This window comes from Pundamilia nyererei, unplaced genomic scaffold (genome assembly GCF_000239375.1).
Source record: "Pundamilia nyererei isolate P.nyererei 1_Seehausen unplaced genomic scaffold, PunNye1.0 scaffold00344, whole genome shotgun sequence".
In the NCBI taxonomy this organism is placed as follows: Eukaryota; Metazoa; Chordata; class Actinopteri; order Cichliformes; family Cichlidae; genus Pundamilia; species Pundamilia nyererei.
The window spans coordinates 405,061-428,951 of record NW_005187745.1 but is presented as its reverse complement, the minus strand read 5'-3'; the positions used below and the strand labels follow the sequence as shown (position 1 = coordinate 428,951).

Genomic DNA, 23,891 nt, shown 5'->3' with positions numbered 1-23,891 from the left:
AATTGGTAGTAGGCTTTCGAGCCTATATAGCTTGGAGTAAGACAACATGCATGAAGAGGATGATGTGGACAAAATACTCATTTGCCTAATAATTCTGCACTCCCTGTAGTATCTAAGATAAATCATCACTATTTGATTAATGAAAGAAGCAGACACTTAATGCAATAAACTCAGTGATGGGTTTATGAGCCTAAATACTTTTTAAAGCCTCTAGGCTGTTGTTTGATTAACTTGGGTCTGAATCTATAAATATGCTGCCCCGTCTGCAACTTTCCCTTTTCACCAGTTGATAGATGATAACAGGACATGGCCACTGTCATGCACACACTGTAAAGAAAAAGCAAATGAAATTAAGTTTTGGTCTGTGTAACTGGCAGAAACCTCAGCGTACTGGTAAACATCCAAAATTCTTTCCATTTTGTGCCCGATGTGCAGCTGGCTTCCAATAATGTGGAACACAATTGAAGAATGGAGTATAGATTAGGGAGCAGATTGCTGGATACTTAAAGATGCCACGCTAAAGGCAGGGCCCATTTCATTATTTGCCTCGCTGCCAGCCAGATGAGGTCAGGGCTCGAGAATGCCACAGAATATGGAAATTAAGATTGTTGGATGGTCAGGCAACTCCGCAAATGAGGGGCTTAATTTGGGAGAAGGAATGCACTAGTAATTCGACGGTAACCGCAGACGGCTTTCACAGCGCACGTTGATGTCGGTGAAAACAGTTTGGGAAACTCTGCGGAACAAATTTGTTGGCCTTTGCTGCGGTATGAGACTGCAGAGGTCTCGCAATTCTTCACAGATCAGTACAGCACAGTTTACACTGATTTCACTGGTGAAGAAGTGTTACCTTTACTGAAAACCCCCAAGGTTCCAGTTATTTGGCCACGATTCACGCTAACAGCTTGCCAGGTTTGTTCTTTGTCTATTTCAAAGAAAAGTGTGATTAGTGGATTGGTCTTCTGGGAGGTCTGGCATCAACCGCTTTCATCCATGATCAATGTGTGGGCCACCGCCACAGAGAATTCTGCAACAGCTAATGGTATGTTAAATAATAGATGAAATAGGAGAAATTTGCTGATTTGTGACCAGTACTACTTGACTTTGGACCCTCCAAAAACCCAAATCTGATCCGGTTTTGCACCACACAGTTCAGAGGGAAAATATAATTGAACCGACATTTTTATGTCATATTGCAGTCATAAAATGGACAAGAATTTATAAATATGAGTTACATTTTTAATTTTTATTCCCAGGAACATGACTAATTTTGGCCGAGTATTTCAAAAACTGCTGTGAGACAGTGTTGCACACTGACAATGTAATTTTTATGTTCTTTTAATAGTTTTTGATGAGTGATGTACTTTAACCCACCTGCTGTAAAATGATCAAATGCTTCGTAAATAAATCAGCTATTAATTGCATTTTTTAAAAGAAGCGTATTTTATGTGGGTCTTACATCATTTTCTTTGTAAGCATCTGAAGACTAAAACCTGAATGGAAAGTTACAAAGCCACGAAACCCTGTAGAAACTGTTACCTTCAGTTATCTTGTGACGATCGCCGTCATGTGTGAAATGACCCTGGTGTTTTGCATCGGCCGTGCAGTAGCACAGTGAACTCGTTGGCCTGCTATGCGTGGAACATCGAGTTGTAATTGTGCCACCCAGCTGTCTATTTGAATCCTTCTACGAACTGATGTGATGAAGGGGGACAGATGTTTTTGAATGTGTGTGTGTGCGTGCAGTACAGTAAATCAAACGCACCACTGCACCATCCATCTCTGTAGCCTCTTTGGTCATGGCAGGCGGCCCTGTGTTTACACACTTGCACAGCTTCATTACTGACAGAAGTCAGCATTACTTAACACCACTGGACAGATCCACAGATGGACTAATGAATCGATCAGACTAATGAAAAGCTGCGAGGAAAAGCAGCTACACAGCTGCTGCAGCCCCCCTAAAACATATACACCCCATCCATGTCCGATGGTTGCACGGCTGCTAGCGTTATATTGATATAATAGTTTACAGTTTCTCTCACACAGTAGTGCAGTAGTGATGCTTTTCAGTGATAAATATGTATGAAGTGTACATATGCTTTCTATCCGGTGTATTTATCAGACAGAATGCGATACGCAGAGCACCAAACAGGCCAGAGATGCATGATCTTAAAGGTTAGAGATGGATGTCTTTCTATCCCTGCCCAGATGGTTACTTTAGGCAACTTACTCTGCGCCCGTTGTGGTAAATTAATAACATTTAACGATCCTCTTCGGTGTGAAATAACATGATAGATTTGGTCAATCTGCCTTTGTCGTAAGGCCAGCGGAGCAGAAGATGGATGATTTCGGTAAACTATCTCCTCCTTTGAAAATGTGACTCGATCATGATTTGTCCACCCTTGCTTGCTTGGGTTTCACACTCTTCTTACATAACCTTCACATCTGTGTTTCACGATGGAATCAACCAGAACAAAGAGCCAAGGCCATTCATCATGGGCAGAGGCTTAGACAAACAAGTGACTTTATTGTCTTTTAAGTGGGTGTGATGGAAGATGCAAACTGGGTGGATGTCTTGAATCAGAGCTGTGACGTCAAAGCCGAGCCCAGCTGAGGCCTCCCTTCTTTTTCTTTCAGTCACTGAAAGGCCAGCTTGACCCAAAAAAGTAATATCTCGTTACTACTCAACTTCTGTTGCCAGAGACACTGTTACGAGTGAATGCGCATAATTCTTAATGTGTAAAACTTTGGAAGCAAGGTTCTTTGAAGCTAGTAAAATTTTAAACGTTTAGTCACAATAGACACATTTTTAACTAGCAATGAATCCTAAATTCATCGGACTCACACAGACCTAGAGACTGGTCAGCAACCCCGGCGGCCTCCTAGGGAAAAATATGTATTCCCCGACCGGTTGATGAGAGATTGCTGGAGGTTGATGGCTGCTGCTGAGTGAAAAGAAATGCAAAGAGGTTGCTGCACTAAAACCCTCCGTGTGATTATTTTGGTTGCAAGCATTTTGTGGCATTTACTCTTTGAGCTGCAGTGAAACTTATAAAATTCCAAGGGACCTGGAAATGGAGATATCTGCCTTCAGAATAAAGGTTGTGCCTTGCTGCAGCACATTTCAAAAGGCAATTCTCCATTTCTAGTTTGTGTCAGACTTTTGTCACAGTTTCACTATTGCTTAATGAGCAAGCACTTGGCGACAGTGGGAAGTAAAAACTATTTTAACAGGAAGAAGCCTCTGCAGAACCAGGCTCAGGGAGGGGGCGAGCATTTACTGGTTGGAGGTGAAGGAGACAGGACAAAAAACACACTGTGGAAGAGAGCCAGATATTAATAATAACTAATGATTAAATGCCGAGTGCTGAGTGGTGAAGAAGAAACACTCAGTTTTAAGCCTAATCTTCTTAAAAGCGAGAGGGTGTCTGTCTCCGCCCACAGAAGAGTGGGCTGAAAGCTGAAGTCAGCAGTCTAAGAGCAAAGTGCTCTACTGGGGTCTTTCAGTTGAGAATGGGCCTGATTTTTCAAGATGTTGTATGTGACAAGAAGGATTGTAAATTAGATTCCGGATTTAATAAGGACATAATGAAGAGAAGCCAAGATGACGAAATATGCTCTCTCTTTCTAATTTTGTTTCTATTTGTATTCCATGCAAAGTATCAGGAACCAGAGCAACCTGCTGACAGGTCTCAAGGCCTGTGTGATTGAGGCCTTGGTTAGCCAGACCTTAAACTGCAGTTTCAAAGAAGGTAACCAATCAGTACAGAAATCCTGAATCGTGCTGTTAAAACCTCCTGTTGTATTTTAACGAATTAACAAGGTCAGTGTGTTAATTGAAGACATGCTTAAGCACAAGTTGTGCGTGCTCTAGCAGAAGAGTTACTGAGGTGCATGGTTTCCAATTTGAAGTAATGAAGAAAGTTGTATGTCTTGGTCTAATGCCTTCCCCTTCATCTCTGTGCCAGATGTGTGCAGATGTGGTCTTCGCTTCAGTACTTTGTCAGTCTCCACTCGCTAGCACTGTGGGAACCCGTATGGCCCTGTTATCTTTTCCTGCAGCTGGTATACTCTGTGAGCCCTGCGGGGTCAAGAGTGTCTCATCAGACTCGTGTTATTGTACATGACTGTTTCTTTCACTGCGCCTCCTTTAAATTTGATCTGAAGTGAGAAGCTGTTTCTCTGTAACAAGTTAAAGCTGCATTCATTTGATTTTTGAACCACAACAAACTGATATCCACACACAGGTAAAGTAGCGTTGCCCTATAACAGGTAACTTGCACATTATACGTAGCTTTCTTATTTATTATGTATACAGAAATGTTGACTTTCCAGCTTAAAACCCCCCCACATGTGTGCACTGAAATAAATGGGACCGAATAACCCAGTACAGAAAGTGCTACACAGTGCTAATGTTTACTTTGAAATCAGCTGCTTGATTTATCTTATCTGCCTTCTTTATCTGTTTTTAACAGCTCATATTTTCCTTCTGTCTTGTTTTTACTCCTAAAGTTATTCCCCACATCGCTCAGATTTTTTCCAAGCAACTTGGGTGTTTTACATGCACAGAAGTGCTGAGATCCACCTCTCCAAGGAGGTCTTTAAACAGTAAATCAGAATGACATCTTATACACAGCTGCTTTGCTTGTGTGCTTTTTACCAGTTCAGTGGGGACCAGAGAGGGTGCTTTCTTTCTCTATCAGTACCTTGATTTGACTGGCTTTGTATTCGACTGCAGGTGAGGGAGAATCATGCAAAATCATCTGTACACTTCCAGTGGTAGTTCTGTGTGCTCAGCTACTTACAGTGTCACAGCACTCCACGCTGTCGTTTAAACTGTCAGACTTCTTGGATGGCTTTATTACAAACCTCCACATTAAATATAAGAGAGGTTGTTACCTGAGCAGGGAAACCACACGATGTCTGGTACACAGATTAATGTTAGCCATGAAACTATTTTTGCATTGAGATGTCTCCATGCTGGCTAATAGGATACAAAAGCCCCAGGACTGAATTTCACAGCTCCATCTGTACTGAATGTATTGCAAACCAAGGGTTGGAGGCACTGAGTTGTCCCACCACATAATTAGCTCCCCACTAAAGCTGAAACTCCACAATGAACCCTCGTGGCCTCGCACATGGTCAGCAGGTGGACCAACCTGTCTGCTTAGAAGGAAATATGCTACTTGCTAATGTTGCACACTTAGACGGGTCAAGCGCTCAGGTTGCAGTCAGCTCGTGGTCAACTCGGGAGTGACGAGCTGTGATTTATTGTAAAGGCACAGCCGGTGTGAGCATTACAGTATTTGGTCTCTGTTTGCATTGCAGGCAGATATTTTGTGGTTAGAAGGGATTTTTGCAAAAGCCACTGGATAGTTTCAGAAAAATGGCTGGTGACAACTGTGGAATAAAATGATCGATGATGAACTCTTTGGATGAGTTATCCCGTTGCCTCGCGCAGAGAAACCATGGGACACAGTAAATAACTCTGAGTCAGGGGCAGGTTATGGATAACCTTGCTGAATGATGTAGCCTGATTGATTTAGTTAATATAAGTATACCGGTCCTCTGTCTTTATTTGTGCAAAATAGCTAATGGAAACAGTTGGCTAATGCTGTAGTTACTCATCAGGCAGCTGCAAGGAATCCCTGACATTAAACACTAGACTGTAAAAGTGATGATACAGTAAAAAAACTACACAAGTGTAGTTTTGTCCTTTTATTTTCATTTTATTCCCCAATTTAAACTGTACTAAACAACTTTTTAGCATTTTTTGTCCCATTACAAATAAATACATCATTCAGAAACCATTTACAAATGTTTTTTCAATATAGTAGCAAAAACTATTATACACATTTACAAGGCCTGAAATAGTCCCTCCGTGTTATAAATGCAAGGCTTTTCGTTTTATATTTCCAGTTTATGAGCAGCAGTTTCACAGGCCGTATTAATGATAGATGGTGACAGTCGGGTCTGTTAGGTGTTGATGTCTTGCTGACTGCTTCCTGTCAGACGATAAAGCCAACACCTGAAACTAGAGAAAATTGGAGGCATGTTCAAGTGTGTAGTTTGAGCTAAATCACAACAACAGTCGCTCAAGGCGAAACTACAGCAATGAGTCATTTTACATCCTTGTTGATGTCTGAAGCATGATTTGCTCGGGGCTTCATTGATACTGGTGGGTCGTGTTGAATGTTTAGTTTAATTCTACTTTAGTTGGATTAAAAATCCTTCATCCAAACCTTCTCTGATGCCAAAAAAACTTTTTTTTCTCTTTCGTTGTATTTACGCGCACTGATTGTACAGATTTTTACTTTTGAGACTATTTCCAACAAACCACACAGTCAGTTTTTATTAAAACGGTTTGTCTCAGTTTGACTCTCAAACAGTTCAAATAACATATCTGAAAGGACCTTTCTGATCAGCCATAGTATCAGCAATGCAACAGTGTAATTCTCACCTCTTTTCCTATATTTGACATCTGGAAGGCCACAAAGCCTAACACTTTGTCCGTGTGACTCAAAGTCTGTTCAGTTTCTCCATCCCTGATTCTTACAGAGAATCTCCTCACAGAGGCCATCAGAGGAGGGTAAAAATCTTTTGAGCTCCTCTTCCTCACGTTTTGATGTTTTTGGACTTCATCATATCTGCCCCTGTGCTGGACATATGAGAGGCTTTGATGTTCAGGTGAAACGGTCGATTCCACCGCCATGGCTTTTGATGAGCAGAGGTACGCCTGTCACATCGGAGCGCTGTCTTGCTTGTGTCTTCTGTTTGAACGGGACTGCACAACCGGACATAGAGTGAAGAAACTGTGCTGCTGCAAGCCGCGTGCTCACTGGTCAAAGGTTTGTGTTTATGAAGGATAGTGACGCCGCCTACACTCTCTTTCTCAACTTTACTCTCTATAAGGGCTTGGACTTGGAATTGCTTGATGGTTTCTGACGTCAATGAGTCCCATTGCTTTATCAGCTTTGACCAAATATGGCCATGATGCACTATAACATATGATATCGCAGCTTTTTCTGGTATGAAAAAATATTTTGTCATTCCCGCCCTCTGCTTTGTGTGAAATAATACACAGCAGCAACTGCATAATAGGTAATCTTTTCTGGGCCAGTATGTACGATGCAGAATCAGCAGTTTGCATTGCATTGCATTTGGGAGATCACACAATCTGTACAGTAAAGGGAGAAAATGTAAATAAAAAAAAAAAAAATAAGAGGCAGGATGGAGCCATGCTTCTATGTTGTTTACAACAAATTCGGACTCTACCATTTGAGAGTTGCAGCTCAAATTGAGAGTCTGCAGACAAAGTAACATTTTGCCAAGCGTCTTCTGCTGAATCCCATCTGCTTCATGGTTTATGTGTTCAGAGAAGCTCTTTTGCATACCTTAGGTGTGCAGTGGCTATTTTAGTTACTGTTGCCCTCCCATTAGTTCGAATAAGTCTGCCCATTTTCTTCTAACCTCCAGCATCAATAAGGCGTTTTCACTCACTACTACTCACTCCTTTTCAGACCATTCTCTGTGAACCCTAAAGACAGTTACATGGGACAGTCGCAGTCTATATTTCTGATAGCAAGCAGCTGAACAGGTGTACTTAATAAAGTTGCTGTTGAATGCATGTCTTCCAGTGAGTTTAATGTTGCGTAATATTACTAGCTTAACCAGAACATTTTCAGAGTTAGCTAATGTGATATTGTCAGAATGAGTGAATCCAGCATTATTTCTTTCAACACTTAAATGCATCTAAACTGTGTCCAAACTTGATATTTCAGATTCGATTTACACCTTTACTCTAACACTATTTGGTAGCAAAGTTAGCTAGAAAATGTTTGAATGCTAAGTGTAGCCGTTGTCTAGCATTAGCTAATTGACCAGTACGCCCCACTACTTTTCTATGTATTGTCTCTTCAGTTGTTGAGTAACCAAGAGAGTGTGTGATATTTCTGATTTATCCAAATTATTTGATTTCCCACCTGGAGCAGCAACATTATTCTAGTAATAATACTTGAGCTTCCCTTTAGCGAGACCCTAGCGAGGCAAATGGCCGCCATGTGAATGTGTTGAATTCTGTTTACATTTTTAACTAATCTCTTCTTGCACTGTTTTATAGTATCCTGTTTCAACAGGAAATGCACCAGATTGTAAGTAAAGCAGGCTGCTTCACGACGACTTTAAAGTGTCATAGAAACAAAGTGCATCACCGTGAAGGTGCTGTGCATCGTTAGCAGACGTTAACAAGTGGGACACACAGACCCGCACGCAAAGGGATGTGACAGTGCCAGGAAAATATTTCATCAATCAGAGGTTGATGATTTTTTTTCCTCTCTGTCTCCTGAGGCTTCTCATTCCTAATGCTGTTCCAGATGAAAAGTGGTGGGAGTTGAAGATCACAGCAAGTTGAGCTCCTTGCCCTTCTTCTCTTCTTGTTCTTAGGACAGACTGCACTTGGGAGACAGACACTAGTAAATCAAGTTGAGTGAAATCTGGCAGAGAAACTGGGGAGGTGGTACAACTTCAAAGGCTGCCTGAGGAAGAATATTAGATAACTAAATAATCCATCAGGAATCAGAGAATGTGATGAAAGTAGTGCTTCAATTTTACTTAGTTTTCTCACAAAGCTTTGTCATGAACTGTTACATTTAAGGTTTCCTGTGTGGATAGCTGAGGTGAAAGTTATAACCAGGCGGGTTGTTTTTTCCTTTTCATCTTACAGTACATTAAGGGGTGTCTTGTAACCTGAGGTGTGCCAAGTCTCAGCATTTTTTATGAGTTACCTTCATCAGTTCTGAAACCCCGATGTGTAATTGATATATTGCTAAGCACTCATAATCTCATGCTTAAACAAATCTTCTAACTAGCTGATGTGTGGGCGGGCAGTGACGGATATGGTGAAAATCCTCAGATGAGAAAAAGGTCATGCTGGGTTTTTTTGGTTATGAAAGAAGAGTAGAGAAAGGGAGGAAAATAAGGCCACCGCGTTTCCTCCTCCAAGATGTGTTAAATGAAAGCTCACATAAACCCCTCTGAAAGTAGATTAGCAAAAATATCTTTTCCTCTTAGGTTTTATTCAGACAGCAGCAAGTCTTTAAAAGGGGGGGGGGGGGTTCCTTATCTAAACATTGGAAGGAATCTTATTAATCAAAGGCACCAGTGCATGAAACAGAAGTCTAGGTTTTGGTCTAGTGTAGCATGGCAAAAGTCACTCGTTTTTCATCGTTTCCACCCAAACAGTGGAAGCTGGCACCTCGTTATAGGAAAGCTCAATTATAATATCAGGTTGGATGTTATTACTGTTGATTATGTGCTTTTGAAGACCCAACTTGCCCCGGAGTTCACTTCCTCTCCTCTTCCTTGGTTGAGACGTGCTCTTTGAAATCTAACTCGCCTTGGAGGTTAATGAATCACCATCTTGGCTCCCTGTTTTACTTTCACCCTTGCTCTTTGTGACATTGACGCGCGCACATACACACACTGCATTTAAACCCAAATGCAGATTTAGATATTTGAATACCAGTTGGAGTTGGCTCCAAACTTCAAGCTTTAAGTGTACATAAACTGGAACATTTGTGCTTGTCAAAGATCTAACACGCTCATTAATTCCCATATTTGGCCGACACGGAGCGACATTAGCGGAGTCATGTTTGTGTACTCTGTTGAGTGTAAGCCCTTTTTAGGTCTGTTTATATTAATTTATTTGAAAAATATCCATAAAAAATATTGACATCACCCACTGATATGTCACAGGTGTATGAAAAACACTTGAATACTCATAGATCTTTAAAGTTAAAGGTTAAAGTTAGATTTTTAACCTATCATAGGATAGAAACACCCCAAATTAGGCTTTGCTTCATCATCTGTTATTTCCCAATTGGGACCATCCATCTGTCCATTTTCTTCCTCTTATCCAAAGAGATCACAGGGACAGCAGCCTAAGCAGCACAGACCTCCCTCTCCCTATTTACCTCCTCCTTTCCTCCCACTTGGGGGAACACCGAGGCATTCCCAGGCTAGCCAGGAGATGCAATCTCTCCAGTGTGTCCTGGGTCTGCCCCAGGGCCTTTTCCCAGTCAAACATACTTTGAACACTCCAACTAGCAGACGCCCAGGAGGCATCCTTGTCAGATGCCCAAACCACTTCAACTGGCTCCTTTCAATGTGGAGGAGCAGTGGCTCCGAGTCCCTCTCGAATAACTCCTCACCCTATCTCTAAGGGAGAACCCAGTCACCCTTTGGCGAAAGCTCATTTCTGCTGCATGCGTGCCCAATTTTAAGCGAGTCCAGTTTTTCTTGATCAGCATTGTTCTTCCTGCATCCAAGGGTTGACAAACTCTCCTCTCTAGTACCCTGGCATATATCTGGCATAGATCAGGAAGGCTAAGGAGAGTTGTCCCCCTGTAGGTTGGAGCACATCCTCTGGTCCCCCTTCTTAAAGATGGGAACCATTGCTCCAGTCTGCCAATCCAGAGGCAGTGTCAGTTATTTACTGGTTTTACAAAATAGCAATAAGGTAATTTCTGTGGTTTGGGGTCTGTTTTAAGAAGGAACAGTTATTGCATTGTCTGCCTTCATTTGCAGTCAAGTTGTGTTTGGAGCGTGTTAGCTGACACACACATCAGCAGAGCTTCTTAATGTTTGCACGCTTGACTTACTGGATATTTGCTCAGCCTCCGGTATAGTGCGTGGTTCTTCAACATTTACTTTTCAGCATCAGTAGCAGAAAGGACACAACATTAGTCATATGACTAGAGATCCTGCGCAATATGCTCAGAAATAGACTGTTTTGGAGGTTTCCATATCAGTTATTTGGTTTCAAATGTCAGACGAGCAAACTGTCCAGGGTGCACGCTGCCAGTCACCCTATGACAGCTGGGCTCTAGCCCCTATGACCCTGAACTGGATAAGTGGAAGAAACCGAATGGGTGGATGTTAAAATGTGCTGAATTCACTTGCGTAGACATAACAGATCTTAGATATTCGAACTGTTGAGGCACGGTTGGAAATTTCCAGCAGCATGTTTTACCACTTTCTAACAAGTGAGTCTTCACACTCATTTGTCTCCTTCTGGATTTGCAGACTCCCACATGCAACCACTTTGGAATAATTATAAACAGTCTAAAGTAAAATGTTTATTTTTGTTCATCTTCAGACACGTATAAACCGAAGTGTTACACTTGGCCCAACAGCTGCCACATCTTCAGCTCCATAACCAACAAAAGCAAGCCTGTGCATTATGGTCTCTGTCATCCAAGGAGGCTTTTGGCCACGCTGTGACTTATGAGTTGTTACAGAAGCCCCCCACAGTCTAAGTGACTGCAGCTAAGCGGTGCTGAGTGTGGGGCTTTACACCAGATTTGATTTGTCTTATTTGAGAGCACATTCTGCGGCTCTTTCCCACACAGAGCCAGCGTAAGTTTTGCTGCAGTTGCTTAGCAGCGCTTTTTTCGCCTCAGCAAAAAATTTCTACAACCCCCTACATTGAGCCTCAAGTGCCCCAAACCCACATGCACAGCCCTGCATCGTGCTGCCTTAGCACAGGCCCGGGAGGCAGGCAGTCGACCCGGGTTATTACAGGGCTGTTTATGACCCAAGGATAGCAGCTGAAGGCCCCCGTTCAGTGAATCTGCACGTCTTTCAGAATGCGGGCCCTGCTGTGCTGCTAATGGGCCCTATCCAACATACCCTTCACCCCCACCAGTCTCTCCTGACTGAAGATGTGGGTTACTACATCTTGTGATATCAGATCTCCTGTGCTGTGAATTCCTCCAGAGCCTGTAATGATTCCCATCATCAGGAGGGATGTGTGGTTGAGAGAAGAAACCAAAAAGAAAAGAAAAAACAGACCTCAGGAGGCCCAGCAAGAGCAACAGTTTTGCTTAATTAAAAAAAAATCTCATCATTGTTCCAGAGGGACAACATATCGTTGCAACAATTTGTTGCACAGCTTGATAATAACCTGCAACTGCCTCCTTCAGCTGCATCACATCACTGCAAACACGTTCTCAAAAGGCTTCCATTAACACCCTGCCCTGCCTTCACACCTCTGCAATCATGTGTAATTGCAGTGTGAACTGTGTACGATTATGTAAAAGTTGCACAACCGTCAGCTACCATTACAAATAGCTATGACTGTTGACACTTTGGGACGCAGCTGTTCTTGTTCCCACACCGTAAGGTGGAGCTGGGGCATCTGCTGATGTGACGAGAATTTCATTTAAAGCATTCTTGAATCCATAAATTGTCTCACCAGTGCTGTTGGTGTTTTAACTCAAAGGACTTTTGCTACTGTGGCTTTGTTTTTTCAGATTGCCGTGTGGGCCAACAATGGAGATGCAGTGTTCATCAGGGAATTCACGCTGATTCGGCGAGATCACCTTGCTGAAGAGCCTCTGCATGATGGCGGCCAAAAACCAGAAGACCCGGTAAGTTTAAAAGCATCGCCGTTCATCTCTGTTAGCAAAAACTTAATATGTATAGCACGTTTTATTGCAGGTGAAAACACAATGTGCCACACAAAGCAGGAGCACAGCATAAAAGGTAAAAGCAGCTTCCCCATGTCTGGGGATCCAGGGAATAACCAAGGCAGCCTCTTCCAGATGACCTTAAGGGGGTTCTAGCTGGTTATTACCGAATTCCCACATTCCTGCTTTTTAATTTCAAACATAAACTTCAAATATCCAATTCTCCTTCCCTTAGAACTCGCATTTAAATAAATCGAGATGTCAGATAAAACTAAAACAGCCAATAAATCTATCGCATTGTGTTTACATAACACTTCGCAGCAGAGGAGTGAAAAATCATCTATGTTACACCTCAGTAATGAATGCAAGTGAATGATGATTGTGGGACCTTGGGAGAGGAGGTGTAATCTGACTGCAGGCTGACCCAGCTTGATGCAAAACAGGGCAGCACACGCAAACGCAGTAACATTTGTTGCGTGTTCGGGGGTGGGGTGCCCCATCGCATTCCTCGCGCTCTGCCATCACCTTTGATGACACATGATTCCTGCCTGTGGCAGTTTTTGTCAGCTGATCTCTCTCCCAGATGTTTTATCTAAGCGGTCGGGGAGGGAGGTATGAAGGTGTCAAACTGATGTTGTTGCAGGCATTGATGTGTATCCTCATCCTCAGTGATGGGATTAGTCCTGGCGTGATAACAGAGCAATCTTTTAAAAGTGATTGAAGGCTTTTTAACTATATTACGTTAGCGCCAAGAGTTAGCTCAAGGTGAGTTTTTACGTTGCGCTTTTGTGTTTTCTGTGAGCACGTTTTGTCGTTGACGTGACTTCACTCGCATTTTTCTGGTTTACGTGCCTCTGTGACCTCTGCAGAAAGTCCTTCAGACACGTGTTTCCACGCCTCGGCAAATAACCATCTGACCTCAACGTATTGAATATTCACCAGCCTTCAACAGATGCTCACCACTAATCAAACAGTGACATTTCTTTTGAAATAAAATATCTGCTTGAACTCGCCATCGTGCTTTCAAGCAGGATCGTGAGGACTTATTTGACAACTTGCATGTGCTGGATAGTCTTACAGATCTGCAAAGGGCAAAGGTCATTTTGAGTTTTGGGAGGGTTCTGACCACGCCTTCTTTGTAATGTTCATGTGAACTCTAGATACTGCCTGCCCTTAAATGATTTAACTTTTATATGCCGGAGAAATATTTAACGGGAAAAAGAAACTATAAGGAGTCAAGAATTCAGATGCTGTTATACATGTTTACAGTTAGAAACCACAAACACCATCTTTACAGCGTTTGGATTTCATGCTGAACCCAAACAGCAGTGTGATTTATGACGCACTGACCTCGAGCAAATGTTTGAATTTGCACGAACCGCTTTTTAAATGATTTTCAAGCCAAACATCATACAGAGAGTATTTATGTAACCACTCTGACATACTGTAGTCATGCCATCCCAGCCTCAGCTGCTCTTTATAGGCTTCATTAGAATGACTTTTGTTACATTCAGCACACAGGTGCTTTGGTTGTGATAGCCCCACATTTACTGTAAATAGATAGAATGACTTAACTCTGTGGGAAAAGTACTTCTGCCTCTTTATTTTAGATGAAATGATAGAAATCTGTAATCTGTAAAATCTGATGACAGACCAGTAGAATGAAATTGTCATGATCTAGAATGACTTTTAGAGAACATTCAAGGCCAAAGCAGACATTACCAGCAGTTAACCTGCATGTATAAAATCTACAAATTTTTTTTCTACTTACTTAACTGAATAGCAGAACAGAAATAGAGGATTTCTTAAACTGACGTTACAAATGCTGCGTTTTGCTACATTTATGATGCTAATGTGTCTTCAGATGAGGAGCTCACAGACTCCCAGGAGCCATACTTGTGATTCCTTTCAGCACTCAGCTGTTTTCAGTCTCTGTGTGCTTGTGGCGCTGTTCTATGTTGGATCTAGGTTCAATATTAAGGTTGACTCAACGCCAAGATAAATGCAGCTTAATTAGCAAGTGACCCAGGAGGCAGATCCCCTCTAAAGTATATTCCCTTTCTCTCTCGTTTAACTTTCACGACTATATGCCAGGGTTGGTCGGTGGGCAATATGACTGACCTCCCCAGCACCCTTTACCCCATTCCCCAAGAGAACCGCAGATGAATTGTTCTCTCCAAAGGAAAGTGTTTTTCCTGGCAGCCTCAGCGCGATCTACTTCAATGGAATAGAGCTGTCTCGTACAGCTGAGGTCTAACATACCTTTGTTAATTAACCCATATTCATTATGTGATGGCATGCGCTTACTGTAGCACTGTCAGCATTCATAAACATATATTAAGTAAATTTATGGGATTGAGAAGTTCCTGATTCAAAGTGTGCAGGGGGTCTGGTGGCTGAAATGTTGGCGGCTTAGTCTGAGAAAGATTTTTTTCCTTGTAATGAGACTGAATGAGTGAGAATGTGAAGATAAACAGAAAATCTGCTCATAAATCTAGCACTGGCTAGTCCCGCTCTTTGTTTGGCCACGAATATTTTTATTTTCCCTGCGTGCTCCTTTGATCTGCTGAGGTTTAAAGAACTGCGGCTCACTAAAATCCTTCAAAACGATGAAAACGTATCATTTTTACCTCATTTATACAAAAGAATAAAACACAAATAAATAACGTAAATCCTGTTTAACTGCAAATCATTTTAACATATCGAATTTTGAAACATTCAGTCATCTACCTTCACAATGTCATCGATAGGTTGTCTGGCCATATGCAAGGAAAATGCAAAACCATCGGGAACACCTCCTAAAACCATCATCAGCGAACACACTTTCCAAATGATTAAAAATACACACTTTAAACACATTGAGAGTGCAAACTTCTGCCACAGCAGCGCACTCATTGGACACTATTTACTTTTAAGGGAATAATATTGTGTTTATTTTGTTTTCCTTGTTCTTTTTAAACCTACTTTAAGACATTTGTGGTGTGAAGGTGCAACGTGCAGGTTTTTATATAGAAATAAATATATATTTATGTAATATAAATGATAAATGAAAAATTATTCCAGTTACAAAGCGACCATGATGCAGAAATGTTGTCATGCTTCTCTGGAGCGTTCGTGATATCACGGGGCTTGGTTAGTGCACATGGCATGTGTTGCATGCACATCTCTAATAGCATTATTGATGCTGATCATTGCATGCATGCTTTGAAGTAGCATTTGGTTAATGCAATAAGCTATGCTTATTTTAGCAAGACTAAGTGCACACGAGTGCTAAACTGACCTGCCATCAGTTCAGATCTGCCACAATCTGAAAGCATTTAGTGCATTCAGGATTTGATATGTTTTTGTGCTGTTTTGGTCAAAATAACAGACGGGAGGGAAAGAGCGAGAGAGAGCACACGGTTTTCTCTTTAGCCGCTATGTCTAGACACCAAATACGATCAGCTTGTCAGCAGGCAACTTTAAAGTAGATTACTGAAAGCTGATCCCTCTGTTAGTGTGTGCGCGTGTGTTTGTGTGCAAATGTCACCTCATACTTTGTTTGTGTGTTAGTGAAGTTCTCGCTGGCAGGAGTGTCTTTGCTATGAGTTTATCTGCATGAAAGCACTTTTGCTTCTTTAACATTGGCAGACAAATTCAAAGTTTAAGGACAAGCTGAATATGCTGCACACATCATATTAGCTCCTAACTAGGTAATTGTGGATAACATGTCAGCAAAGGTTGCCTCTTTACATGTCAGGACACCACTCGGTGCTTCACACTGCAATTGCGCACACATCTTCATTCGCTGTGCTTTGTCTGGCTCACATCCACTGCCACTTGAGAGTCACTGATTCACCTTAAATGCCTTTGGACTCTGGAATGAAGAGTGCCTGGAAAAAAACACGCTGGCAGACACAGGGAGATCCGGCAAATTACATACAGAAATGAGATTTTGAACCCATACCTTCCAAAAATATCCATACCAGAGGAAATTAAAGTGCACTGCACACACAATTCATACTGAAGAAGAGCAGAAGTGCCTTACAAAAAGTATACAAAGTACTTGGATTAACCGTTTCCACATGAGACATTTTGAATTGTCATGGCAAGAAGAGCAAAGTCCAACTGACCCAGCCCATTGCCCTGGTGTTATCAATGATGGCTTAGTGGGACACTTCCAGTAAGCAGTCGTTTAGTTTCTTCTGTTTTTGTTGTTGTGACAAACTGTTTGTTTGCCTTGTAAAGTGTTTTTTTCTGGTTCTGGTGGGTTGTGATGCACCCATTGCTGCTTTTGATCAAATTTTAAGTGAAATGTCTCTTCCTGTCTGCTCTCAGTCTATCTCGCTTCTTCACACGCCAAGAAATTCAAGCCTTAATGTCTTTACATGCTCAATTGCACCTCAGGCAGCATTTGTCGGGGTTGTTTTTTCCCCCCACTTTTTGAGAAGCTTCAGAGTGAACAGGAGCTGGAGCGGTTCCGCCTTTTGGCAGGGTATCGGGGGTCGCAGTAATTGGGGTTGGGCTTGTAGGGCCAAGGGCCAGTCTGGGTGGTACGCACGGAAAGCGCTCAGTGGCTGTGGCAGCAGCAGCTTACAGAAAAAGTAACCCATTGCTCAGCTGCATGCTGACTTGGCAGCTGTGTTTTGCATGTTGTGCCAGGTGGAAAGGGCAACCGTCTTGCACAATTAAACACTTCATTTGTCTTCATTAATGCGAGAATTGGCTGACAGAGAGGGTGTTTACGTTCAAGGTTTTTTGACTCCTTTGTCAAGTTAAATGCGATCAGGAATTTCTGAGCTTTTGATGTGATGAAATTTACTTAAATTGAGCCAGTGCATATAACAATGCCCATAACCTTCCAAGCCTCCAGGTAATATCTCCTGCACATGAGCATGGAACCATGTTTCAAGTGTTGCTGGGATGATGCAATATTTTGTCAGGCAGGGCAAGCACCCTGAGCACGCATATGGAAAAGATCACTATAAATCATCTTAAAATAGGTGACTAACATTGTAATTTTAGTAAAGTATGACCTTCTCTAGTGTGCTTTTGTAATAAGCACCTGCCTCACTTCTCATGAGGAAACACAAACTACCTGGTGTTACCAAAGTGGTAACACTTTTAGATAAATCTAAATTAATACATTTGGCAATTAGACTCCCATGACCCATCATGGCAGAATGAAATCCCAGCGGTGGTAGGATTTAGGGGAGAACCCCCGCAGTGTAGATGCTGGTGGTGAAGAGGAAGACTGAGGCTTGGGTGGAGCTCTGAGTAACTCGGCTGAGGCGGAGATGCGAAGGACGTGGGTGGCGTGAATGAGAGTCTGAATGGAAGAATGACACTGGGATTTAAACCACAGAGAGTGGAGGCTGATTGGCTCAAATAAAGCGGTGGAAAAGATGATTGGACTGAAGGAGGGGTGGGGGAACTCCAGGCCTCAAGGGCCGGTGTCCTGCAGCTTTTAGATGTGTCCTTGATCCAACACTGCTAATTTAAATGGCTATATTACGTCCTCAACATGTCTTGAATTTCTCCAGAGGTGTGGCAATGAACTATAATCATTTGATTCGGGTATGTTGGTGTGTTGACCCAGGGTGATGTCTAAAACCTGCAGGACAGCGGCCCTTGAGGCCTGCAGTTCCCCACCCCTGGACTAAAGTCATGATGTCAGTATTGAAATTGATAGACTAGCAGCCAAACACCGAAGCCTTCAGATGAGTGATCCTAGATCTTCCTTATTGAACTTAATCATGAGCTTCATTAATATAAAACTAACGTTCATGCACTTGACTGATTTTTCTCAGTTCAAAATAAAGATCTGTCCAGCAAGTGCTGTTTGGTGTACTAACGATAAGCAAGTCAGCGCAATGGGCAGAGTTAATGCCAAAGTCAAGTGTTGTCAAGCATCACAACAGGGATGTGTTGAAGTGACAGTGGTCGCTTGTGTTTCAGCGCTCAAAAGGCATTGCTGTTCACCAAATGGAGAAAATCGCACTTTGCCATCTCCCCAGAACAACCAGCATGTTGAAATGGAGTTAGGCAGACGCGATGCTTTCTACCAACTGGTTATGGAAAACCTGCCTAATCCAGTTAGGACAGAAGCAAAGTCAGACTAAAGATGGAAGCGAGTTTAATAAGTTGACAGCTACTTCTGACATCAGGCTCCTAACATTAAGTTATGGCTCACACAAGAATACGTAATAGCTTTGGCAGTTATCTTTTCACTTTTCACTTTACTGCACTTAGTGATTACACTTTCTAAACACTTAAATGTTTGTGCGAGCCCAGTCGCTGCCCAGAAACTCACCGGTTTATGTCCCTGTCAGTTTTAATATGCACATTGTAAAGGTATGTTACTGCCAAAATGAAATTTCCTCCACCTTTTCACCTAAGTGAGGTCTCACTGGATAAAGAGGATGCTGTGTGTCAGCTACTCAGTTCCACAGAAAAACGGCAGAATTTTCAGTCTCTGCCGGGATGTTCTCAATTTGTACAAACAAGCAACAAATCTCCAAGGACACCACCATCCCCACCCCATTTAACCTTTGGTATGATGGTAATAAAAGTGGAAGGAATATTACACTTGGACACACTGCGCTGATATTTTTAACATTTGCTTCTTTTTATTGACGTAAACTGAGTTGTTTCACTACATGCAGCAAATCCAAAGAGCAGAAGACGTAGACAGCAAAAGGTTTTCTCACACAGTCCCCTCGTCTGTATGATGCCCTAATGAAAAGCACGCTTTGTTTCACCACTCGGTTGTGAAATAATTCTCTCACATTTCTTCATTATTAAACTTGTTGTTAGAGAAATCAGCTCCTCTGGATCTGTTCACGTTGCATGCGATTGACTATTTATCAAAACACTGCCCCGATGTGAAGCAGCCCATGCTCGAGTTGGATTGGAAAAACCTGGATTTCAAACAGTGAGTAAATAACTACTGTTGTGAGTCCAGTTAGCCATAAATGTAAATGTTTGTTTTCACATAGCCGGGAGTCTGAAAGAGACCTCGACTTTGTTGAAATTTGTTTGTGACAAACCAAAGGAATCCTTTTTTTTCTTTAATTCAAGAGCTGATTTTCTTTAAAACAAGAGAAAAGCTGAGAAGAAAGCAGTGAGTTACAAGCCATGTGTCTTCTGGACTTGTACGCTTTTGGCTGGCTGACTGGTGTTTGGCACTTGCGAGGGTTGTTTGGAGGCTTGAAAGTGCTGAGTGCTGGTGAATGTGGTGTAAAGCCACGTGGCTTTGGACGAGGGATCTTTCTCTCACCCCTGTGTTTGTTCCATCAGCATATGTGTTCAGTAAATCCTTGGCCCGAACCGTGCCACAGCGAATGCATCCCCCCCGCTTGATGTGGTCTCACAGCCGTGCGCTGTGGGTACTGGAGTGGTGCTGCTGAGGTAATGCCACCAGGGACAAGACCTCACCACAACACCCACATAACAAATGTGGGTGTTGTGCATGCAGCCAGTGGTGTGTCTGTTGCTGGCTACTGATGCACGCACACTCCCATCTGGGGAGACACTCGCACAGCGTACCCTCGCGTAGTCCCGTAGCTCGCATGCTGACATGTGCATATGCGTTATGAAGAATCCATGTGTTTGTGATTTCGGCGCCTTTTAGCGTTCAGCACCAACACACAGAACTGTGCCTTTGATTAATGGGAAAATCTTCCCTCTCCTACTAAGCTTTCACCCCACCCCCCCACGCTCGTCTCTCCTCGCCCTCTGCGCAGTATCTGCTCCTCGTTGGCGTGTGAAGGCACGCACAGATTTTCTGGACGAGTGATTGATTTCTAATTGTTTACATTTCAGGTTGCACTCCCTTCTGCAGATGTTTGTATTCTTCTCCACATTCGCTGTGCATTTACGCAGGCATGCACAGACACAAACAGAAACACTCATACAATAGCGACGTGTTGATGCCAGCGAGTTTCATCCAGGAATTTTTGGATGTCTTAACTCGGGTTTTTGGCACCGCGTGCGCTAATTGTCTCCAAGTGGAGGTGATTGTTACGATTAGGCCTTTAATTTTCTGGCTTCGGATGTGTGTTTGGGCGTGTGGGCGAGATTATTAAAAGCCCTTGCCATGAATGTGGTTTCTTTCTGTTTAAATAGGAGTGTAATAAGCTAAATTAAATTTTTACCACAGTTTTCAAATCTAGGGCGTTTTAGCCAAGTAAGGACACGGTAGTTCTTCTTCTGGATGTGAATCCTTCACCCTAAATCTTGCTGCTGTTAAATAAAACTGTCTCTGGGACAAGTTGTTTTTCACCTTGTGGTTCCTGACTTACTACATAGGAGTTACTAACTGGAATAAGTGTAGTAGCACTCCAAAGTAAGCTTCTGTATGACTTGCTTATAGTGGGCACTTGGCTCAGTCAGTCTGCAGTATGTAGCCAATCTACAGTGTAAGCAATAGTGTTAACCTGAGTTACAGCAGTAATTACTTGCTGCTGAAGGATCCCTGCCACCTATGTAGCAGAGTTTACCTTAAGAAGTGGGAAACCTGCAACCCAAAGCCTATCTGCGTCTTTAATGTGGGCTCTAATTACTCTTTGTGTTGGTTGGTGGACATGTACAATAAAGCAGGAGAACAAACATACATATCTCAGAATTTTCCTCTCCGGACAGCCGTGCCCTCTTCTGGTTCTCACAGGTCTGCCAGCACAGCTGGGTGGATTACTGGAACTGCGATTTAAAGTTCACAGGTTGGATAGTCATAACAGAATGCAGAGAGGTCTGCAAATTGGATCAAACAACCTTTGATTGTGATATTTACCATCGTCAAGTAGTTACAGACTGCACAGAGTCATAAAGTAGCAGCTGTTGGATAAGAATCCTTTGGTGTGATGTGATGTTCAAATACACCCTCATTCAGTGTGTTTTCTGCTTTTATGTAAGAAAGTTGAATTTAGCCAAAAGAAACACAAGTTAAGACTAAGATAAAACTCCCTCCAGAATACGAAATTATAGCAAAAATATTTTGTTTCACTGTTTTTTAAAGCTGCTCACATGATATCCTAAAATGTGACTGAGACGTGTTGGTTTCAGTAGTACGTGTGAAAATTTTTTTCTCTATTTACGGTTCATGTTTCTCTACCGGCTAGTTGTTAGTTAGTGAGTGTGTGTGTACAAATCAGTGTCTTCCAGTCTAAACTACAGACACTGGTGGGAATTTGCTTGTATGCGCAAGGAGGTTTTGGTGCATCATCGTATCATCAAACATCCCCAATGTTGTTGGGGTTGAACCAGTGAATCAGGGCATCACAGACTGGTCGCTGTGCTTTCGAGCAATTTCACAGTGACTACCAGCAGCCACGCGTAACTGAGTGTCCAAGTGACCAGTGTGACGAGGGCACGGACTATTATTCAGACATTTTCCACAGCTGAAGCCACCACACAGCGGGCTAAACAGCAAAGATGCAGTTCAAAATGTTACCCTCTGTAGCTACGGCTTTCTTTAGGGAAATACTGCTTCCAGCTTTAACCCCGGTGAGTAATATAATTCTTTAAAAATAGTGGTAACAGGAGTATTTTCCTTTTTTTTTCTTGTGTTTTTTTCCAGATGCTAAACTAAAAAAATTTAGTATAATTCAGCAGAAATCTTTATAATAGAGATCTTTCTTCCTGATGTGATGTTCTCTGCAGCACAAAATATCAGTTAAATACAGTATTTAACAGAAAGAGGAGGGTCTGTTCTTTTAAAAAACATGCTGAGATTTGTAAATACTTACGCACACCACCTAAGGTGATATTAATAGTGATTTATAAATGATCGTGTGATCCATCTTCCTTGTGAGCTTGTTTAATACAACTTAAATTACACCAGGTCAATCTCAATCGAGTGCAGCAATAGTTTTAACAAAAGGGGCCTGGATTTGCTCAGGCATTTTTCAGCTTTTGTAGTATTGTCTTTCACCTTATGGTTAAGTTGCTTTAAATAACAAAGCCTTTGTTTCCAAAATGTAATTTAAATGCAGTTTTTCTGCAGGGCAAAAAGCCCTGATGCTTGTCTCTACACAAGTTACATACTCATGAGAGATTTTATGCTTCTCAACTTGACTTCTTTGGCTGGATGACTTAAAGCGTAATGGACATCGGGTTTGGTCCTAAACTCGGTGGTCTCCCTCTGGTTCATGCTGAGAACCAATAACTGCAAACTGGTGTAAGTACCATAAGTACCGTAAGTCTAAACATGGGAAAATCAGGACCATCCAGTATATGCGTGTAGACCTTCAAACACATTCAGGCGCTCACAGAGTTTTTGCTCTCAGGGAGCGCTGGGAGAGAATGTAATCTGTTCACAAACCACAAAATTGAAAAATGACCCTGACATTCTTCCAAGCTGAAAAGTGAACAATGCTTGCAACACAAGAAGGCATAGTTTAAACCAAACCTTTATACAGCACAGAGGTAAGCCTTTAACGTCAAATGAACACGGTTTAAGGATCTCTTTAGGTTGCGTTTCTCTCCCCTTCAGATGCTCTCACACTTGCACACACCTTAAATACGTATGAGTCATGCAGAAAAAGGGCTCTAGCTGGCACATCACTATACATGCATGGCAGATTCAAGGCACTGCTATGCAGAAACTGCCTCGCTCAGGTCCCAGGAGGACCAATTAAGCTATATTTGTACCTCTGATATCTTATTTATCTTCCCATTGCACGGGTCAGATGACAGTTAGAGATATCTGTTCCAACTTGTGTAGCTGTCCTCTCGTCATCTTTATTTTTTCCAGTTCTCTGGTTAGGCCTCTTTTTAAGAGAGACCTCATCAAAACAAATCAGACTAGGACAAATGACTGTTAAGATACTGAAAAAGTACAGGATCGTGCCAGTTTTCACTCTGGGGGAGGACTGGGGATATCTGGCTGATGTGTGGATGGCAGTGGATGGTTGATGGGGTCCTTTAATCACACATAGATTTTCCTGCACGTAAAAGTACAATCGGTCCCATATTTAGCTTCTACTTATTTCTCTAAACATCATCTTCCACCTCTGTTTTTTCTCAGTGTGATTAAGTGCATCAGTTTACCAACAGCATGAGTGGACCTGAACAATAGGGTATCACGGGCATGTGCTAGTAATATGTGCAATAAACAGCGGAGTGCAATAAAGTGTCACAGTGTGTGTCGTGCGATGTGAGAGAGCAGGGTTGAAATAAAACGCTGACAGATGATTCTCTGCGAGACAGATGTGTGCCGCTGTCGAGAGTTATTGCGCGTGGTATGAAAGATTTCCTGTATCTGTCCTTGTGGCAGCGGACCTCCTTCTCTAACACACTGATTCAGCTACAGGAACTCTTTCATACCGCATGCAATAACTCTCTTCAGCGTGTCCAGGAAGAGGTGCAGAGGGCGGTGAGCGGTGAATAGGCAAGTTTGTTCGGTGACCTTCTCTCCGCTACAGCTTCAAAAGTGTCCAGTTTGCA

At 42.3% G+C, this 23,891-nt stretch overlaps 1 protein-coding gene across 3 annotated transcripts in view; it reads left to right on the top strand.

Moving 5' to 3' along the window:
- Positions 1–23,891, top strand: part of LOC102195944 (ADAMTS-like protein 1) — a 101,630-nt gene that overhangs the window by 24,905 nt on the left and 52,834 nt on the right. For all 3 annotated transcript variants that reach the window (XM_005752100.2, XM_005752099.1, XM_005752102.2), the window contains exon 2: positions 12,312–12,428. In XM_005752100.2, the coding sequence (XP_005752157.1) occupies positions 12,312–12,428 (117 nt within the window). The remainder of the gene's footprint in view (positions 1–12,311; positions 12,429–23,891) is intronic.